The 20,973-nt window shown below is 38.6% G+C and overlaps 3 protein-coding genes, 1 long non-coding RNA gene and 1 other non-coding gene across 11 annotated transcripts; 1 reads left to right on the top strand and 4 right to left on the bottom strand.

The window, feature by feature from the left end:
* Positions 1-382: 382 nt before the first annotated feature.
* LOC111265627 (uncharacterized protein C08B11.9) lies at positions 383-4,544 on the bottom strand. Of its 5 annotated transcripts, none has more exons than XM_022842465.2 (7): positions 4,321-4,544; positions 2,484-2,605; positions 1,844-1,930; positions 1,613-1,672; positions 1,393-1,464; positions 1,097-1,180; positions 383-987 (listed from the first exon to the last, which is right to left on the bottom strand). In XM_022842465.2, the coding sequence occupies exons 1-7, from the start codon at positions 4,322-4,324 to the stop codon at positions 796-798; spliced, it is 621 nt and encodes a 206-aa protein (XP_022698200.1). In that variant the 5' UTR covers positions 4,325-4,544; the 3' UTR covers positions 383-795. The 5 variants fall into 5 exon arrangements, with proteins under 5 accessions (XP_022698200.1, XP_022698199.1, XP_022698202.1 ...); XM_022842464.2 differs by lacking the exon at positions 4,321-4,544 and adding an exon at positions 3,865-4,107; XM_022842467.2 differs by lacking the exons at positions 1,097-1,180; positions 4,321-4,544 and adding an exon at positions 3,865-4,125.
* Positions 4,545-5,166: 622 nt separating this feature from the next.
* On the bottom strand, positions 5,167-5,238 carry TRNAD-GUC (transfer RNA aspartic acid (anticodon GUC)). The gene has a single exon. It is a non-coding gene; the product is annotated as a tRNA-Asp (tRNA).
* Positions 5,239-5,681: 443 nt separating this feature from the next.
* LOC111265626 (NECAP-like protein CG9132) lies at positions 5,682-11,994 on the bottom strand. Of its 3 annotated transcripts, none has more exons than XM_022842460.2 (5): positions 11,854-11,994; positions 9,842-9,929; positions 9,300-9,399; positions 9,012-9,153; positions 5,682-8,607 (listed from the first exon to the last, which is right to left on the bottom strand). In XM_022842460.2, the coding sequence occupies exons 1-5, from the start codon at positions 11,907-11,909 to the stop codon at positions 8,169-8,171; spliced, it is 825 nt and encodes a 274-aa protein (XP_022698195.1). In that variant the 5' UTR covers positions 11,910-11,994; the 3' UTR covers positions 5,682-8,168. The 3 variants fall into 3 exon arrangements, with proteins under 3 accessions (XP_022698195.1, XP_022698197.1, XP_022698196.1); XM_022842462.2 differs by having other exon boundaries at positions 10,951-11,891; XM_022842461.2 differs by having other exon boundaries at positions 11,700-11,890.
* A 43-nt stretch (positions 11,995-12,037) lies between these two features.
* LOC147752784 (uncharacterized) lies at positions 12,038-13,487 on the top strand. The gene is made up of 2 exons (XR_015313113.1): positions 12,038-12,133; positions 12,261-13,487. It is a non-coding gene; the product is annotated as an uncharacterized LOC147752784 (long non-coding RNA).
* Positions 13,383-18,491, bottom strand: ND-49 (NADH dehydrogenase (ubiquinone) 49 kDa subunit). Its single transcript, XM_022842459.2, has 6 exons — positions 18,264-18,491; positions 16,879-17,101; positions 15,773-16,136; positions 15,286-15,519; positions 14,794-14,990; positions 13,383-14,317 (listed from the first exon to the last, which is right to left on the bottom strand). Exons 1-6 carry the CDS (start codon positions 18,341-18,343, stop codon positions 14,012-14,014), a joined length of 1,404 nt encoding a protein of 467 aa, XP_022698194.1. The 5' UTR covers positions 18,344-18,491; the 3' UTR covers positions 13,383-14,011.
* Positions 18,492-20,973: the final 2,482 nt, after the last annotated feature.

Genomic DNA, 20,973 nt, shown 5'->3' with positions numbered 1-20,973 from the left:
AGTCTTCAAAGTAATACACGATCAGTAAGATCAGTTTCACTCAATTAATCAGATCTTATCTTCAACAAATTGTGCGTCGCAACTTTGTAAAGCACTCCACGTAAATAAATAAAACTTTACTGCAAATGAAATCTCGGCAAAATATCTAGTCCGCCTTAATAGTCTATGAAAATTTCGATTTTACTGCCGTATAATTTTAGGCGCTTTCCGTCCAAATCTAGTTGTCACCCAGCCATCAGCCGTCACCCAGATCATGTTTATTCTTGTGATATTGAAGGAGGCACGAATATATCGAAATTGTCTAGTTTAACTATTACACCCAAAGGCTTCCATGAGTAGATCCTAGTCGCACCACTGTTTCCTCGAAGAAATAGAGAGAATATTATTAACAACAACAGTTTTTTATTGTTCTCTTCGGTACATAACAAAACAAAATGTACTTACTGAGTTCTCTGTGCTCAGATGCTCCTTATTGCGCCGAGCTGCTTACTGAGTGGTTGTTTCTCATGTACGTACCATATTTGCTGCTTTCAGGCATTGCACTTGTTGTAAATGTTCTATAGATACGATTTATACACTGGGCTGGCAGCTAATAAGGCGATAACTTGTAAGAAAAGAATAAGCTTAACTCATTTTTCTTTCTAGCCTTTATGTTCACTACACTAGACTGGAAAATATGCCTGTCATTAATTAAAGTTGGCTAGGTCAGTCTCATCTTCTGAATTTTGTGAATCTAGAGCTGTTACTGTGGCTAGAAATGAAAAAATGTCCAGGAAGCGAGGTGATTTCTTTCGCTTAGCCGCTTTCGACTTTTGATGTAGAGTTCCATGAGTTCGCGTCCATCATCGAGACGAATGCCGAGGCGGGAAGTGATAAATGTGGACTGCCTTGTTGTAGACATAGGCTACCAGCACCAGTCGAAGTCGCTGCTTGCCCGGCCGCCATGAGATTGCGTAACGTCAAAATATCTTGATCCCGGCGGGTAATCTGTCAAGGGGAACGCAGATGTACCAACTATATTGCACCCAATATTAGGTATCACCAACAAATTAATCTAAAGGATTGAGTATTTATAAATCACCGAGCCTTTCTCTACCTCATACTCAGGGGTCCAAGATTGGTCAGCTTCTAGGCGAAAAGAGCCGATGTGCTTCTGGTCTGGAGCCTGGCTACCCCATTCCTGCGAAGCGGCTCGACATGCCAAAGCAGAACGAATACAGGAGAATTAATTACATAACCATTTCTACACTTAATTGTTACAGCCCCCGCCAACAGTCAATGCTGCAACCATTTACAATAAAATAAGTGGGTTCAGATGAATGCTATGTCATGTCCATAAATCAGAGCAAGCAAAGAGCATTGAGGTCTAGCTGTTTTTTAGGCATCATTTACCTGTGGGCTAAGCATTGAGAAGTACTGTTTTCCTGTTGATTTTTCATATAAATGATAAATTTGGCCCGGTGCCTGGAAATAAAACAAATCTTAATGTTCCAGATTCACTTATATATATAAAACTTATAATGTTATTTTATAAGCTACGACTACTTGAGAAAGAATATGCAAGTATTTACGCTGTGTGTAATCGACCCTATGCTCAATCTCTTATCATTACCTTTCGAAAGCTACATTGGACTTCATGCAGTTTCTGATCTCGTTGAGCCGATTCCAGAACCTATTGACAATTTTCGAAGACTTCATTAATACCTTCATATACAGAAATTAAATGATATAACCATCTATTACGCCACGAACCTCCTTGTTTGATAGGCATTAAAATTGATGACACAAAATTATGCGTTTAGAGATACCGCAAACTTAGAGAAACACTCAAAGCACTGCTTACCGAAATCGCTTGCTGCCGAAGAAATTTCATCTGGTCTACAATAGGTTTCAATTTGTTGCATGCATTAGCTTGAACAAAGTTGTTTGCCTGTAAGTAAGCACGTATCATGCGAAACTTATTACCATACTCAAGTAAGTTACATGCATCACCTTTCAATTAATACATATTCACATATACCCAAAAATAATCGTAGAACTCTGATCGGAAGCATCGAATAACATGAGAAACAAAATGAGTTATCGCGGATCAAATTTGAATAAAACTATCCAACTGCGGACAGTGAAATGACAACAATGAAACGGATTTAAAAAGACTACATTTTATGAGACAGTTGCTAATTTTATCAGGTCTTCGATCTTTAATTAACTTTCTTTTATTGGCAGATAGCTGTGCCCATCGATAGAGCCTCTAAATTGGCAAATAAATACACACGAGTTTTACATTAGCCACGCGGTCTATTATGATAAATTTTACGTCATACTGTTCGCAAAAACTTGTAGAGGACTGGCCACGCCGTTCTACTACAGATTCAAGTTGTTTTTTTTCTTTGTATCACCGTAGCTTACTCTTAAAAGCTCAGTCATGGAATGCTGAACTATATGTTCGCACCATTTAATGGATTTTCGCATGATCAACAAACCTCATGTAACTGTTGAGCGAGTGCTACCACGTCTTCACGTGGCATTTTTGAGGGCGGCCCGTGTGGAGCATTTGGAGAAATTTCCAATAGACGGATATTGTTCTTACTATGCCCATCGACTTCTGTAATTTGTATAAATTACAAATAACAATAAACATCTTAAAATTCGTTAATATCATTGATTGAAAAGGGGATTGTTTATATCCAGGTGTGAGCAATAAAAAGAAAGTGTGCCGTTATTAATTTGAACGTCTATACTTAAGTACACATTAAATAAGAAATAAATAATCAAAATCTTGAAGCATGTAAAGACACAGTAGTTAACTAACCACGTGGGCAAAATGGCTCTACTATAAACATCAAATCATTTTTTTTAACTGATTTTTTAACTGCTGATTTTAACTGATACCACTATCTAATTTTGCACAGTTAATGCTTTCCTCGTATTTACTTTGTGTGTATAGATACTTGCGTCCACATGAACGTTCCATGGAAGTTCCGCTTTCATATATATATGTATAATATGATTTTATACAGCAGGAAAGAACCTACAGTTCGATAAATTTAACAGCCTGAATCAAGGACGTCTCGTAAAGGTCCTCAATCAAAACATTTTGCCTACTTTAGGTTATCAATGAACTATAAATGCCCTTTTTATTTTCTCAAACAGAAAAGAAATTATAATAATTATAATGCTGAGTCATATGACCCGACGTTTGAATTTATTACGTTTAAAAGTGTCCTAGTTCAACGTAACTCAGTAAGATAAATCAGTATATTTGTTACAGATCCCCCAGAAATCACTGTTCTTTATTTTGGCTACATATAGTCATTGCTTGCGTAAAGCGGTTCTGTACTCAGTTCGGCAACTTTTCATTGCTTGCGTATATTTCAAGTGTTCAGGTAAATTTCAGTGATGTTACATGACCTTTTAAATGCGCCTTATTCAGTTCAGCTGTCTCAGTTACATATTACTAAGTTTATTTAGTGGGTGGTGACCTCGGTGGAATAAAGCCCACCCGTCTGCACTGGGTAGATTTTGCTCTGTGGGCCCATTTTTTTTTGCACTAACAGCATTACCCCTCTCCTAAAAAAAATGTGGAAGTTGTCCATACTAGAGTTTTTGCCAACCCCAGGACGTTTCTCAGTCTAATTATCGTATCACTGAGGATCATTTTATGACTGATTGATAATGACATAAAAGATTGCAACTATATCACCGCTATACAGCTTCACGTGTAATCGTTCAGGCAACCTCTTCCCAAATTGTAATATGGTTTATCCTTCGTTCGCCACTAGTGGTACATACTGTTTATCTTACACAGATGTCCTTTATAGTAGAAACAATTAATGTCATTCTCAAACTGGAAAAAACACTTACTTTCACTTTCTTTTCTGATTACCATGCCCTAATCATTGAAACGAATTCGCTGAAATTGGCACTTAAACAGCTTCAGTTCTAGCAAAAGCAAGACGAACTATAAGATAACCGGTCAATGGGCGTCGGTCGATGGTCTACTAGAACCCAGAAGGAACGGTTAGTAGTTGAGACCGCATGCGAAAATTGCTTGTGTGCCCGCTGACATCGTTGGTAAGCTGCCGTTTCAAGAATCGACCTAAGCACTATTTTTTTGGTAGATATATGCTCGGGCTTTTTTACGCGCTTACTAAATTATCGTCGTAATACGCGTTCGAATTCGACTACTAGGCTTAAAAGTACCTGAAGTGGTACTAGTTTGATTCCTCACTGGAAACCAGCCACCTGAAATGATGCCTAAAGGCAGTACGAGCCGTAAAACTAAAGAACATCTATTTAATTACAGTCTACACAACTTACCCATTATATCGACAAGGAGTTCTAATAATTAACAGTATTTTTCGCGTAAATACGATTTTTAATTCTATTCAAGATTTTAAATCACCGGAAAAAATAATATTCAATTTTACATTGAGTTAACAGTTACATAAAGTTCTCTTTGCGACCCGCTTCGTTCGGTCACAAGAGGCTGATATCGGACTTAAATATTCGTTGAGGGCCGCCATTGTGAACTGTCTGTTTACAATTTTGACTTCTGCTCTCTGTGTATAGCCGCGGAAGAAACGTCAGATTCATTCTGCTGCGGGGAGCTTCCATCATCATATAGTGAAGGGTGTATTTATTTTCAATAAATGCTATTTGTAGAGTACATTACGATTGTTTAGTGTACCAGCACATTTATGAGCTGTAATGTAAGGTATGCGGGTGGAGCAGTGTAAATATTGTAGATGATGTCAGTTTTGCTACGTTCTTTAGAAGTGTGGCGTGGAGAAGGATGGCTCGATGTCAAATTTTGTTACACTTCTATAGCCTCTGCCATTAAATATTTCAAAGGGACATTGTCATGGTATGAATCTTCTCTTTTCTATGCAAAATAAAACTATAAACAGGTATTACTTTGCTTAGTTTGCCAGTAAAAAAGGAAAAAGTTGGCCTGAAATTTTCATCATAATAGTAATTTATGTTGTCAGAGACACTACTGGCTGGAGACTGTCGGCTTAGACAGCCATTGCTGCAAAATGCCACGTGTTTATTAATAAACAGCACTAATATCATATTAAACGTACGTCATCCTAAGCCTTCTATAAAAAAAAAAAAAAAAAACGCATCAGTCTTTCACAATTTTTTGTATCATTAAAAAACTACCTCCCCGTCGGGGAATCGAACCCCGGTCTCCCGCGTGACAGGCGGGGATACTGACCACTATACTAACGAGGAACACGGCAATTTACGATCAGAAAACCGAATGAAGCAAACAGAAGTCGTGTTTTATGTCCGGTACGGAAGCCCTTAGGAGTTACTTCGCTAACGAAAAGTGTTTGCACCTAAAGATAAGACTCACCGATTTTTTCAACACTATTAAAATAGAAGAACGTGTCTAATGTTCATTATTGATAATTATCTTAGCCCATAAACGTGGCGTTTGAAAGTACGCGTTTTTCCGGTTACATCAATTTTAATTTATTTAAAAATATCTCCAGTTTTTCAAAGCAAAGAAGTATGTTTTAATCATTCAACTTGTACAATAATTATAGGATACATTTATTATACAATTACACCAGCCACTTAAAAAGTAAACCCAGGAAAATAAACCTGACACTCGCTAGTAATAAGTGTGGGTTAGCTGGAAGAAACGTCGCGACAATAAATACAATAATATATCATGTTTATCGTAGCATTTTATTATGCTATTTTATTTTTTATTAATATTGTTGTTATTATAGTCACCTCTTTTTCGTCTCCAGTTTCTCGTTTTCTTCGTTGGCGTTCTTGGTTATTTTATGGTGTTCGACTGTTTTATCCTTAAGTCACTACTGATGTACTAACTTGAATAAAAATAATCAACCTGCTGTTCGTTTGCTGATGCTCATTTGCAGTTGCCTTTCATCGGAAGATTCATTGCGGAGGATTGAATAGTCCGTCACTAAATCAGAACAAATATATATAGATATATGCGTTACATTATTGACCCAACGATAATATACTAGCCAAACAGCCTTTTTTCGCTGGAAATCAGTCTTAACCAGTAATCATAATAAATGTACGATTATTATTCTACGTTTCGTTGATTGAGCCATTGGTATCAGTAATCCATATACTGCCATTTACAGTGATGTTAATACTATAAACTATATTTTTTGTTTGCACAAGTAAGTTAAGCTATATCAGTCACTTAATATTATTACTCTAATATATGCATTAATTGCAATTGCAACTCACTAGAATCTTAAGTTATACGTTTTGTTATGCAACAGCCTACGTGTCTTGTAGCATTTTCTCACGCGCTGCCCACAAATGCGCAATAGCGCTAAGCGTTATAATTTTTGTCGTGAAGTTTGACATTCCCTTAAAAACTTAAGATCTTTTTTATAGTCCTATATCACACTATCACACTTCAGCGTATATAAACGGAGCACTAATTCAAAATCAATTACAACGATACTAATGAAGTAACGATAAAATACAGGATCTTTCTGCTTACATGCTTATAAGGTTGGCTCACACTATATCGCCTGGTATATATCACTATACCTACAAGTACATATATATATATATATATATATATTTCCAGTACATTCTATTAATACTGAAGCATTATTCCTGCTGTCTTGTCATACAAAATTGCACATAGTTTGCGGAACATAAAGAATGCCGGGAAAGCGCATAACGACAGAATCAATACGAATTGGGTGGGCTGTATCTCCAGCTGGAGAATAAGTTTTTCAATACTAATTCTTTCGCTAAAAGAGCGAGCACTGCTTATCTCGAATGGCGAATGTTACCATAATACCTATAAGTTTTCGTCTCAGCTCCATATATATGGCGGTTAGTAATACAAGAACGCTAAAATGGACTTGCAGTCGACAACCTTCCCCTTTTTCGTAAACCTAAGAGTTATCACTTGCTCTCATTTCCAAGCTACCGGTACTTGCTTATTCTCACTGGATACGGGTCTATTTAAACAGGGGCATATTATTACGGGTGGTGTTCTACACCTTACATCGGCGCTGTAGAAATACGTGTACAATTAGTTGTGATAGGATAAGTGTGTATTGACGCAGACTTCTTCTCTTTCCGCTCGTCATTATTTCTCATTTGACTGCGTTTATCTTCAACCCGTCTTTTCCTGGCCATCTGCACACTCGGAAAATGACCTGCTGGTCGAATCAATCACCCCATTGCTTAATTGACTTTTTCAATGACTTTTCGATGCGTTTACTGCAGCAAGTTATTACATTGGACTTCCAGATTATATAGATATGAAGAACCTCGTTTTTTCATGACCAAGGTAGGTATATAAGACATACGTTAAATAATCAAATTCTAATACATAAAAGTTAAGTAAGGCCATAGTTACGCTGAAGTAGCAAATCTTAAGAAACCAATAATCGAAAACAGTTGCTTTAGTAGCTTTATACAAATACGGTTGGCTGTCCCGAATAATTAATTGAAAAATATTGTAAACGTGGAAAAGAAGCACACATGGAAGAGCTAACATGCATTACCTTTCTACAACAAGCGATGTCACGTATGAGCATTAAAACGCACGCTATAACTCTTACACTATGAATGAATACTGAATAATAGTGATTTACCTAAGTGCTTGCAACTGTCAGCGAAAAGAATATATCTTGACTTTCGACATTGTACCGCTGTTTGAACATATCCTTCGTTTTGTTGTTATCGTTATAGCAAAAACTTTCCTCATTTCTGTAGGCCGTTTACTTTTTTTGGAATTTATTTTTTGTGGACTTTATTTCGCTTGCCATAAGCTGTTATTGTTGTTAATGAAAGAAAATGTCATACCAAACGTGGGCAGCATAAAGCGTTGCCATCGTACTCAACCTAGTCAATGTCAATTTAATGACCACCTATAACAATGGGTCCTGGTGAGTATGACCACTTATTTTGTCAGATGTACTTCTACAGTCGACACCGACGCACAGTAAACTATGAATCATTTTTTTCTGCCTCAGTTGCCATGGACGACAATATTTTCTTGTATATAAAATAAATTTTGATCCTTATGCATATATAACCTTTAAAAAACACCTCCTTCATTGCGCATGTTTTAGATAGAGGTGCTAAAAAAAAGATTTTGAATGACTGTCACATCAAATTCTTTACGTCATCTCGTCTTATTTAACTTAGAACTGAATCCAGTTATCCCCGGCGTTCGTTGTAGAACCCGTCATATTAGTCGTCGCTGGAGCAGTTGTAGGTACGGGACGAAGATTACTCGACGCAGCCGTAGGCGGAGATGCTATCGTACCAGCAGATAACGCCGGTGATGCCGTGCTCTTCCCTCCTGGTGCAGGAAGTTTTATACCACTAGGTGGAGGTGGCAACAAGATGCCGGCGGTTCCGGTTCCAGTAGCACGTTCGCCGCGGGGTCGGCTGCTGACACTGCCTGATTTCTTGCTGAAATTGCAGGTGATTTTAATTGTTTGACCTTCTTTAAAGCCAAGATCAAGTGCAGGCGCGGCGGCACCGTTGTCTTGAGATGCGATAGCATCTTCTTCCTTGCTTTTGTGTACCCACTTAAAATGGTCCTGTAGGGCCACATTCAAGTCAAATGAGTCGCTCCTAAAGACAAAATATGACAGATAATTTAGTGCAGGGAGATTACAGCAAACTTATTGCAATAGATGAACCGAGACGCAATTATTAAACTAGCGAATCCACTAACCGTCCTATTTATTTGTTGATATAAATAAAAAAATATATATATAATACTGGTTTAATTCTAGGTTACCTTCAGCCTTCATTGTGTAATCAATTTCTAACACGATGAAAACTTAATTTCCCGTGGAAATATTTCTTGGAACCAGCGAAGATCAGAGTTATGAACGGAGTGGCTTGTTTAAATTCTCAGCTTTATCTAGTTCTGTCATTATAGACATTATTGAGATCAAAATTAAGAAAAGAGTATTTAGTACATGCCGATTTGTAAAGTGATTTTACTTCAAGAGAAAGCTCTTTTTGCTCACCGGTCAGCGAAACCTAATCCAATAAATGCTGTTCGTCCATCATCGTCCTTCAGTCGTACAACAAAGTAACGAGATGAATCCGTTACGGTCTCGATCGCCACTCCCGGATATTCTTCAATCGGACATTTGGCAAACAGTTCGCCTGAAAAGACGTCCAAATATATATCCAAGATGCTGAATGATATTCCCAAATTTCTCTTTTAATAGACAATGGCTGGGCACATTATCCAAAGCACTTTCTCTTAATGAGATATTTAGCTCAGAAAAAGAAAATCAAATGTGACCAACCGGTGCTCTTATCTTCAAGCTTAAGACAACAATCGGTTCCCTTGGCAATAAGCTTCAGACGTCCCGTCCAGTCCGGCTGATCCAAACGCCAATCCGATGCCTGTGTCAAACACGAAATAAATGATTATGGTACCCCAATTCAGCTACTTTTACGAATGTAAAAAAGTGGACTTGTGAGATCGCTACACCGTTAACCTTTTAGCGATTCCAGAGCTAACGAATTTTTTTGTTGCGAACAACTGCTAAAATATAGCCATATCAATGCAACACGCTTATTTGAAATACATGTATCCAAAATTAAATCAACTTGTTCAAAGGAATTCTCATAAAAAACAGTTAAACAACCCCATATAAGAATATGTTTCTAGCCTTGAACGGTATTTCCATCAACTTTCAACTATTCAATGGTACTTAGTGTTAGGTGCCACTGAATAGCCGGTATCTTGTCAAGAAGTAAGGCAATCAACCACTATTAAGAGGACAAACAGTTTAGTCAACCTGTCTGAATCGATGGCACCCCTGGTTCCAAAACATGGCCTTACCTTATAGCCTTTATTTGTTGTTAGAGGAGGAATCTTGTAGATAAATACCTCGTTTTTTACCAAAAGCACCGATTCGTAGTCTTCCATTCTGAAATCAAATGGAGCACTCCACTTTAGTTCATTCATTGCTTTTCCTTTTCATAAATTCTACTTGTAATTGACTTATACGATCAACATGCTTATTTTAGAGAACACGTTAATCCAAATCAAGATCTACTCATACTAACAATAAGGTTGACTTTTTATTTTTGAGCTCGCTTCTTTAAAGCTCGCTTCGCTGTTTAAAGTTGTTAAAGAAAAGCCTTCGAGCCGATTGTACTACGGTGTTTTTGTATGTGCATACACTCCATGGTTCCATGACCAGACGAACAGTGTAGAGCGAAGTATGCTACTGAACAGTTTCGTATATTATTTCTGTGATTGCTTTTTTTATGGAATTATATTAATTATCGTTGATTATTTTTTTACTAAATGTAATTTCACATCGATGGATTTTCATTAGCTTCTCCTTATTGTTTCTATATAAGAATCTCAGGGGCCAACACTAAGTTCAATGAATCAAGTTCAGTTGTGCCAGTCACAAACGACACTTCTAAGCACACAAGGAATACACGAAAATATACTTGTCTCTCTAAAAGTTACTATTATTAATGTTACAGTAAGTAAAATTTACTTTCGATTCTAGGCAATCTTTTTAATGAAAGCCGATATATCAAAACAGAATCACTTACCCAATGGTTCCATTACCTTTACTGTCATGCTTTCAAGGTCTTACGTTTTTCATGTATAGCATTATCCTTTGAGGGAAACTTAAAAAGCAGTTTCTTCAGTTTCAGTATATGCATAACGGGCATCTAGTGCGTCCCAGCCCATTTAGAAACTATATGAAGCCACTAAATGTTTCTGCGTGTAACAATTCCATGCTTGCAGTTGATACTCGCTAAACTTTTATTATGGTTATTATTTTCATCTCTCATCTTAACTTATTAGATATCCTGAAATGTTCACTTATAATAAATGAAGGAAGGAGTATAACTACCGTCATACCATATGTAATATATCTAGAGTAGTTTTTCTTTTTCTACATTAGAATCTACATTGTTACACACCTATGTATTTACTGCTCGCTGCTTAATGGATGATACTCGATTGAATTCTGAGTCTTTACCGCTGTCCCGCATATAACTTTTTTGAGCTTCGATTTCGTACTCTGTCTGTTCGTGTTCTGACGTAGGGTAGACGTGAATGATTGATCAAGAGCAAATTGTTATGTTTGCTATTGCTCAGAAGCGATTCATTAACAACTGACAATTGCACGTCCTGTACCAGCTTCTAACGATATCCACATGTAACCACTATTCTTCTTAGGAATACCACAGGGGGCAACTTATTGACAACTTGGATTACTCGCTTACGCTCACAGTCGAACTCAGCCCAATGCCACCGTACAAAGCGACTGCAACTTTGAATCAATCTCAACGATTGCTACATGAGAAGGAACTTGGAATTAGAGTGAAATCTTTAGCTAACGACCATAGCCGTGTCGTTCGTTGTATCGTCGTGTTCAATCGACGTAATATATCACTCGAGCCAGTTAGCTTCACAAATCCATAGCACGCACCAACAGCTAGACCATGAGCCGATTGTAATGTTGCCGACAGACGGCAGAGACCTGGCAGCAAGTATAAGCAGCCGAAAATCGTTCACTGCTCCCCCTTATTTTTGCCTTGTTACTATTTAGTTAGTCTGCCAGTTAGCCAACGATGAGACAATCCAGCCCGTAACAACCATGTAGTTTCTAACCGTATAACAAAGTCGTCTGGTTACTACTAGCCGACCACCAAGCGTTGCAACGAACCTCTCACGCACTTCCAGAAACATTTAAGGGTTTTCCTGAGTTGTCTGTCTTTCAGTGCGACTCTGATTGAGAAGAAGAACGCGACAGAACAAACGCAATAGGTGGCACACGGAAAAGAAAGCAAGCCGGAAGGTGTAAATTCTATCGGTATTACCCGTAGCTGCTCCCACTCTGGCTCCACAAACGCTTTCGAGGGAACGGTAGAGCCATCAATGGCAGTAGGAGTAGCAGTAGTCGCTGTTGTCGTCGTGTAAAGAGCCGATAGTTGGCTACTGTCCGCAACGAATGACAGAACGGGAATAACGAACATAATAATAACAACAGACAGCGGCAACCGTAGCTGCGACAAGTCGATAACGAAGGAAAGGGCTATAATACTGTCGTCTAGTGCAGACGATAATGCGCTTTTGTTTCTGTTATGGAAATGGCTGCTGGTACAAGGGTTTGACGATGTTTGACTTGGACATACAGAAAAATTAACATAACAGTCGATTAGCATCACACAGTTGTTCATATGTTTTTTCTGCTAATTCTATAAATGGATGAATGCATTTTTTTTAGGAACTGTACGTAGATATTGGCTATCACTGGCTAACCGGTTCCGTCAGTGCCGTAACAGGAGTATAAAAAAATAAGCGAAATTACCAATATCTACACCAGAAACGGGCGTTTCGGATGATTGTAAGTTAAGATGAAAACTTCAGCTCGTCGATACGTGTTGATGGGTAGCCACCGGTAAAAATATTGTGAAAACTAGTATACTTTTAAATAAAGCTTTGAAAATTATTGGGATAACGGTTGTCTGAAGTCACACCAAGAGAGCAGCTAATTAGCGAGGAAAATGCTGTAAGTATGCTTATGTAACTGATGATAAGATGAATATATCTGGCTGATCTTTTAAGCGATACCAAACATTCTCCTATCATTAGATACATAATTAAGACCGCAAGTCACGAATACTATCTACAATGCTTAATTGAATAGATAGTGTTACATGTAAAGGCTGCAGCAGCCTTTCGCTATTGTGCCAGCGCTTAAACTTTGGTTATGAACTTAACTTACGATTGCTTTTGTAAAGGATTAATAGTAATGATGATGATAACAATAATGAACAATAGTCAGTTTGCTTTGCATTATCCAGTTTGAACCTAGTAATCAACGATAATTTCATATAATATATCAAAGAAATCACATTACATGGATGCTCTGCTCCTTACTTTCTATCGTATCAGTTTATTCTGGGCCGCCCCAAAGAGCTTTCTGGCTTGTTGGAATGGGCGCATAAATTCGCTTTAGTTTTATAAGTTGCTGATGATAAGGCTTAACCTTACAAAATGATCAGCTACCAAATACTCAAGCAAAAACAATTATTAGGAAATGTTCCACAGTGGGTTATGTCGATACGAAATCAAAAGCTTTGCTTCCTTTTTCTCGTATATAAACACTTTGCATGTGAAACATGAACATACAAATCCTCTTTAAAGTGAGGCTAAATATATTGGTTACAAAGTAATGAGTGTACACGTATACACGATTTGATAGCCTTATTTTATTCGTTGTCTTTATATCTTATTAAATATTTTAACCGATGTTTAATCATCATTGCTCTCCCATACTCTATGTCTAACTTCAAAGCGAGCTCGCTACATTTCGGCCTCTCGGTACAAATAAAAACCAATGTACTGAAAACTTGCTAGATCAGCTTTATTAGAAACCGAACAAGTATCGTAATATTTTATATCTCATCCTTAGGTTCACCACTCGCTGTTTAAAAAACAGCTGATAAAACGATCTGGTATTTTCTTATTAATTATTGTGGTTTATTCTTTGCCAACATTTGCCAATAACCTTGTTTTTTTTCTTATTTTCCCCATGTGAACTATTTTTCGTTGTATCTCACTAGGCGTATATAGCTCGTATCGAGTATGATAACGCTCCTGTTTCCATACTTCTTTTATTGAAAGCGCCTTGTAAATAGTTCTACTTAACTACTCTAACTCTCACTGTCGTACGATCCCCATTCTATAAACAAAAAAAAAACATTAGAATTACGCCGTTTTGGCAGAAAAATACTTCAAAATAACATTTTTGTTTAATTATCAGCGTCACTTTCGCTTAACCGTTGCTGATGCGGCGCGTAGGTGTATGTTATTTTATGTTGGCAGTTACTAAACGTCCACCCATTGCATGCGATGAATTGTTATTATCCATCTTGTTTTTGTTGCTGCTCTTATTATAAAAGCTGTTGACGTTTTCATTCGTATTTCTACTGTCGTGCTAGACACTGATGTTAATGGCAAAATGGACTCGTTTTAACGATCGATTTCTCCAAATACGACATCAAGGGTTCCAATAATGGCTACTATGTCGGCCAGCATGTGATATTTCCCGATGTAGTCGAGCATACTAAGATGCGCGAATCCGGGCGCTTTAATCTTGCATCGATACGGTTTGCTGCTACCGTCGGACACCATATAGAGACCAAACTCGCCCTTCGGAGCTTCAACGGCAGTGTACGTCGCGCCGGGGGGAACCTGGTAGCCTTCGGTGAACAACTTGAAATGGTGGATAAGAGCCTCCATAGATGTTTTCATCTCCTCACGGCTTGGTGGGACGACCTATGACAAGGTGGGACCACAAGGAGAAACAGACATGATATTAACCACTACGAACGTATCAAGAACTCGATTATACCCTAGGGTACATAAACAACTCCTTGTTTGGTAACAGAACTATTTAGCTATTCCTTACACCAAAATCAGTTAGAATTTATTAAAGTTTTTATGCTGCTGTGCAATTATAATACAATTACATGGCATTTATCAGTTAAGTTACACGTTTCTATGTGATACTGCTATTTGTTTTATTTAAATGGAGTAATCTATTTTTACGGAGCAAAATAATTTTTGACGAGCGAGTTACCAAAAGAAGATGTGGTTACTCCTTCCCCTACAGCATATATTGGCTTTGAGCGATTTCATGTACCCTTCGTATCCATCTTTGCTTCGAGAGTACCTGTTTATGTACGTAGCTAAACTAGATTAGACAGTCGCTCGTGGAATACCATATCTTGAGTAACGTAAAATGTCTGCACCTTATTGTCGTCCGTTCGAACTTCGCCTGCAGGCATTTTGTCCAAAGCTTGCTGGATGAGACGGATTGACTGACGCATTTCCTCGCATCGAACAAGATAACGATCGTAACAATCGCCGTTTTTGCCGATCGGAACGTCAAAGTCGAAGTCTTGATAATCGTCGTATGGCTGGTTCTTACGAAGATCCCATTTGATGCCTAGATGAAAACACAAAAAAAAAATTGGAAGCCGAATACAAAAGAAGATAAAAGCTTTTAATAGAAATAGAAATTTAATAGAAAAACAAACCTGTATACCACCAAATAAAAGCACATGTTATAAAATAAAAGAAAGCAGTTGCAGGGATCTTTAGTTAATTGTGTCATAGATTATTAGACAATTTTCAAGACTGCTAAGTGATCAGAGTCTGCTGTCATTCGCGCTACCTAAAATTGAGCAGATGTTTTCAACAAACGCCATTTGATTCACAGAAAGACGCCCAGTTTAACTAACCTGATCCTCGCAGCATCACACCTGAGCAGCCCCAGTTTAAAGCGTCCTCTGCAGAGAGAACCCCAATATCTATTGTACGTTGCCTCCAAATACGATTCATGGTGAGCAGATCCTCGACCTCGTCCAGTCTCTGAAGGTATTTCGTTGCCCAGTTGTAGATATCATCCATAAGGCCAAGTGGCAGATCTTGATACACACCGCCTGGACGAATGTAGGCCGCATGCATACGAGCTCCTGAAAAACGGTAAGGGCACAAAATTATGTTTACTAGTAAGTGTATTATCGTTATATCCCAATAAAAAAATGAAATGAATTATAATGAAAATGGCATTTTTATGCGTTACATCAGCGGAAAATTGCCCCTAGTAATTCAACGAGAGACCCAGCCCGCTTTTTTTGTACTCTGACAATCATATTCTTAATAGTTAGAACTAAATTTGAGCGATAAACTTTAAGCAAATAAGTGAAATTTCATCGCGCCACAAACCTGACGCTCTCTCATAGAACTCCATGAGTTTTTCACGTTCCTCGAACAGCCAGAAGAACGGCGTAATACCACCAATATCCAGGCAGTGCGTGGTCACACCCATGATGTGGTTAAGGATTCGTGTGATTTCTGCAAATAGAACTCGGATATATTTTCCTCGCTTCGGCACCTCAATGTTGAGCAACTTTTCAACAGCCAGCGAATAACACTGCTCGTTAGCCATCATCGATACATAATCAAGGCGATCCATATACGGAAGAGCCTGCATGTAAGTCTTATGCTCCATCAGCTTTTCCGTCCCTCTGTGAAGGAGACCGATGTGAGGGTCGGCGCGAAGCACAGTTTCACCGTCCAGTTCCAACACCTGTACAAGCAAAAAAAAATAGCACACATTGCGGGTGAAACATGCAGTTGAAAAGAAGAAATTCACAAATATTAGCAGTTGCTGCAAAGTGAAATCTGGTATGAAAGTAACGAAAAAAATACTAGTATTTATATAATAATACACAATAATTACATATACTAATAATATATCTTCGTTTAACTGATATAGAATGCTGTCACCAATGTTCTGCGGTTAGCACAAGGAGAGTTGTGTCGAACTGACGTTCTTAAGAAACATTAATTGTGGCAAAATGCCACTATATATATGTAGTAGTAGCATTTTATATTTTTTTAATATATATATATATAGCATTTCGTTCGCTTTATAAGGATATATAGGGCGGAATCGTATGGTTTTTTCTTGGAACACTGGCTCGGCGGTTAGAGTAAATGGTTAATCATTTGCATTCATAACGAAGTTTAGGCTAAAGCAGTATTGTCGCTTCATCTGCGAAGCATAGATGTCACCTTTACATGTTGCACCGAAGCAGCGGGTAAGATGTTATAATAAAGGCTTTTTCTATTTATCATGTATACTACACTTCGGCAGAGTGGTCCTCCAGAACAAACAAAATTGTCGACTGCTTCCTCTGAAGGCGCCTCGCAAGCTTGTGGTGACAAGCGGTGCTCCTCAATTGAGGTAGCGATTTTTTTAGAATACGAAAAACACGCGGTTAACTTAGGAAACGCAACGAAGGCAATTTTAGCGAAATCTCACTTACTAGCCGTAACACACCGTGAGCCGCGGGATGTTGTGGTCCAAAGTTAAGTTCCATATTTTTGACAATTTTCTCTTTTGGTCTCGTATCGATGACTCGATATGCTGGGTGGAATTGGATCTGCTTCTCCAGCTCGCGGTGCTCCTGGAGAAACTCGGGACTTGGAAGCAAAAGCTTACCGCCAAACTGACGGGCCCATTTTTCATCTGCAATCCATTGCGCATTCCTATCAAGGAAGAAGTTAAACATTGTACAGTTGAAACTTTTACTGAACAGCATTGAATAGTAAAGACCGGGATGACCAGTCATATCGTGATATCACGCCTAGTACAATCCAATGAGCAAAAGCCTATAACAACCTTGACCTTTATTCGAAATTGTTGATTGCTTGTTGAGTTCAATCAAATCTTACAATATGTATAAAATAACTATCACAATTTGTACCTTTCGGCTTTGAACGTTTATAAGATAGATTTTTCTTGTCTATGCACTAAAGTCCATGTTGATTTTACTGACTAAAACGCGAATTACGTGTTGTTCCTGGTATTAAGCTGGTGAAACTACTTATGTTACAAAAAAAATTATATGGAGAACACCCACAATGTGAAATAAAGATTTAATAACAGACTAAAATAGATTTGGATAGATGGGATATAGAGCTGCGATATATATTCTCGCTTGGTAGTTTTGGTTTGTAACCAATAGTAGTGCCACCAAAAATGATTATACTGTGGATAAATTGAAACACTGCTAACGATTTTAGAAAAACCTTAAGCCTATAACGCATTGTCCAAACTATAAATTAACTGAATGTTTTATAACGATAAAAAACCAGTCCCCGTACTACTACAAGTAGTTCTATAGTAACAAATAGCACTAGTAGAAAAAACAGTGTTTTAACATCTATTCCGAAACGATCACGTTTTTTTTTACCAGAAATCCAACTTAGTCGTATGTAGACGGCCTTTTCTCTTATAATCTGTAACATCTGATGAATCTCATTGAAATTCGGAGAAACCAATCTCATCATTATAGCGCTCTATAGTGCGTATCACACTGTTAATAATCGACGGAGACCGCAGTTGTCTAGGCGGCGGCGGCGGCGGCGGCGGCAGCAGCAGGGTGACCTCATGAACAATATTACGACTGCCTTCATTTGTAAAGAAGCTTATCAAATACCATACTAGTCTGCAAATACCGCCTAATCATTGACGGAACCTTGGAACAACAGTATAAATTAAATGCCCTGTAGGTCACGCATAGAACTGATTTCGGTTCTCGAGAGAACAACACCACACAGATGGAGGCTGCTTCGTGTCGGCAACCAACGTCTGCGCACCCTTCTAAGATCCTGATTTTCGTCCTGAATCAATGATTTGCTGACGGACCTTGTCGTGAAGATGGCCGGATTGTTGGCGGCGATTGCCCTTTGCATGGCAGTCGCCGCCGACCTAAGAATGCTAGCCATTGTCGACACTGTTTCGGCGTTTCGACGCACAGCAAAACCAAGGGATTTTCCCCTGGACCACTAACTACACACAGACACCCGTAGCGCTGGAACAGAAACAACACTTAACACCCGTTTGTGTTACCGGTATTAAGATCTGAGTCAAATCAATACATTGCCTGTCGGTAGTTTCTATTCGAGGCGCTAAGGGGAGAGACGCGTTGCTGGCGAAGGCGCGCAGAACCGAAGGTGATGCAACGCCTTGCAGATTTATGGGAAGAAATTAGGCAGTTCATAAAGCAAACAAAAGCGCTCATCCGAGGAGTGGCTAGGGGTTTTCTCTTAGGAATTGGTCAAAAGTAAGACTTATCCTGTTTGGGTGATCAAGTGCCATTTCACTGGAAAAAGCATGTAGCGATTTCTATTAGCATGGAAAATTGCTAATGCGTATTAAAACGTGTTGAACATTTAGACGTTAAGGGATCTTTATTATGATTAGAGCATCTCTCTAGTTCTAGTGGCATCTATTCCAGAGTACTTTATCATGAAATTGAGAACACTTGAATACGTCATTCTTTTATAACAACGTAACTGGAACACGGGGACTCACTCTCGCTTATTCAAGATGTTTCGAATCAGTTTCAGCTTTTATATGTACACGTATCAAGGGACTTTAGCTCATTAACCAGATCTATCGTTTAAAGGGCATGAACTTTTTCTAAGGTACGCTTGTTTCTACTTTGATCTGCAAAGTAATAAGTAGCGAAACTGTTTTCAAGATGCTTCCGCAATCGTAGGTCAGCACTACAATGTAAAGTTCAAGTAAAAAGGACGTAAGACACGAAAGTAACTACAAAAGTTTTCTCTTATATTTTCTTGTCGACGCTCCATCTGAGGTACCTCTGGAGTATCTTTGAAAATTATTACGCAAATCACTTGTGCAAAATTCAATGACTCAAGAAATGTACATGCGTTTGTGAGGGCCCTGAACAGGACTAAGAGGCGCACGCGAATGAAAAAATTGCTAATCCCAATCAATTTTTTTCTTATGGTTGCCCGCAGTCTACCGAAAAATACTGTAAAATCCACCCCAAACACCCGCAGAGGGCCTGGAACAGAAGGCGAAGCTCTATATATCTGCGTTTTACCCCCGGCAACGCCGCTGAGCATTCGGTCATACGACTGACTTCCAGCATGAAACAGTGTGTCTTTGCCCAGATTCGAACCTAGAAAACATGGAAACGCGCAACATATACAGCAGGCATATACATTACTCGCTACGCTATAATACGGACAAGAAGGCGGAGCTCTAGCGAAATCAAACCACACTTGCATGTTAATATAGAACGATTTTTAATTGAATTTTGAGAGTGTTGATTTAGTCAACCTAATCTGTTTCACTACGATTTTTCTAAATTTCCAAAGCTAATATAGAGCCTGAAGCCAAACGATACAGAAAATAATTGTGCTGCGATGTTTAGGCGACACCAAGATACAAGTTTTGCGTTTAAGTGCTTGATTGAAATAATTGGTTTTTATATAGGATATGTTGCACATCCGGTACATAAGCCGTTAGGCATATATTTCATTGAAGGAGCAAAACAACCCGTTTAAGTGCATGCAACTAGCGTGAACTTTGAAACCAACTTTCTTTCAGAGTAAAAATGAGCGAAAACTGTTGTGACGAGATACGAGCAGTCGTTGACTAATAACGTTTTCGCATGCATTGTTTTCATTTAAAAATTCATCCATACGAACTCTTGGGTCCAGGTGGTAAAAGACAATCGCAGCTTTGTTGATCCGATCATCCTAGGATAAATAATGTCATGGTGACAAGCAATGTCAAGGTCCATTAAGATATACGTACGCCGAAAACGAAAAACTACACAGGCGAAAAAAATATACCGTATATATGATAGATACTGATCGTTTTATTTACCGCTGCCATTGTTGTTGTTGTTGCCCAGAGAACTGGATTAGTACACGGGCTGTGGAAAAAGTATTAACCGTTCTTTAGATAGATGCCTTTTAAGTGACGCATCTCAGGTTAGGTGAGTTGGGTCGGGCTGGCATTTGCAAGTTGAGAATTGGCAGTAGTAAATGTGTCCAGTTGTTGGAATGTTCGTATTCAGGGTCAAGATAGAGCGCCTTAAAGGTTGACTATATTTTATAATTTTATCAAATTAATAGCGGCACAAATGCGAAAATGTACGCTGTTGATGGTCAGAACGCGCTATTGGCGTCTCTGAAGAACACGACGACTCTGTTTCGTTCTGCGAAACGCTTCGGTGTGAAACACCTTCCTCATAATGTCCGGGACAGAACGATCGCAAAACCGCAATTGAGTAAGACCGACACGTGGTCGCCATGGTATTGCCAAAGAACTAAACAACCATCAAACTGTTTTAAACTATTTGAAGGAAAAAGGAATCGCCACACTTGGGCTTGAGCTGTCTGGGGTCCAAACAAGTAGACGCCGAAGGATTTACTTGATCGCCTCCCTATCTACGAAACCCTAGAGCAATTCGACGAAATCAAGCCAGGCCTAAAGCGGTGTATCACGAGCGATGACAAGTGGGTTACGTACGAATAGTAATGTACAAATTAAAATATATGCCTCATAATTTATGGCGAGACCCAGATCGACGTCA

Source organism: Varroa jacobsoni, unplaced genomic scaffold (genome assembly GCF_002532875.2).
Source record: "Varroa jacobsoni isolate VJ856 unplaced genomic scaffold, vjacob_1.0 scaffold_993, whole genome shotgun sequence".
NCBI lineage: Eukaryota > Metazoa > Arthropoda > Arachnida > Mesostigmata > Varroidae > Varroa > Varroa jacobsoni.
The sequence above is the reverse complement of the archived record's forward strand: the minus strand, read 5'-3'. Positions and strand labels throughout refer to the sequence as shown.

What these genes read in the sequence shown, in the direction of transcription:
- LOC111265627 (XM_022842464.2), bottom strand. Translation starts at nt 3,889, where the DNA reads ATGGTAATCAGAAAAGAAAGTGAAA. An exon ending in AATCAGAAAAGAAAGTGAAA is followed by an intron (nt 2,606 to 3,864) that starts GTAAGTGTTTTT and finishes TACAAATTACAG; the next exon opens with AAGTCGATGGGCATAGTAAG. An exon ending in TCGCTCAACAGTTACATGAG is followed by an intron (nt 1,931 to 2,483) that starts GTTTGTTGATCA and finishes GCTTACTTACAG; the next exon opens with GCAAACAACTTTGTTCAAGC.
- LOC111265626 (XM_022842460.2), bottom strand. Translation starts at nt 11,909, where the DNA reads ATGGCTCTACCGTTCCCTCGAAAGCGTTTGTGGAGCCAGAGTGGGAGC. An exon ending in CAGAGTGGGAGCAGCTACGG is followed by an intron (nt 9,930 to 11,853) that starts GTAATACCGATA and finishes ATTTGATTTCAG; the next exon opens with AATGGAAGACTACGAATCGG. An exon ending in GGATTAGGTTTCGCTGACCG is followed by an intron (nt 8,608 to 9,011) that starts GTGAGCAAAAAG and finishes TTTTGTCTTTAG; the next exon opens with GAGCGACTCATTTGACTTGA.
- ND-49 (XM_022842459.2), bottom strand. Translation starts at nt 18,343, where the DNA reads ATGGCTAGCATTCTTAGGTCGGCGGCGACTGCCATGCAAAGGGCAATC. An exon ending in CTCACGGTGTGTTACGGCTA is followed by an intron (nt 16,137 to 16,878) that starts GTAAGTGAGATT and finishes TTGCTTGTACAG; the next exon opens with GTGTTGGAACTGGACGGTGA. An exon ending in TGTGATGCTGCGAGGATCAG is followed by an intron (nt 14,991 to 15,285) that starts GTTAGTTAAACT and finishes GTTTTCATCTAG; the next exon opens with GCATCAAATGGGATCTTCGT.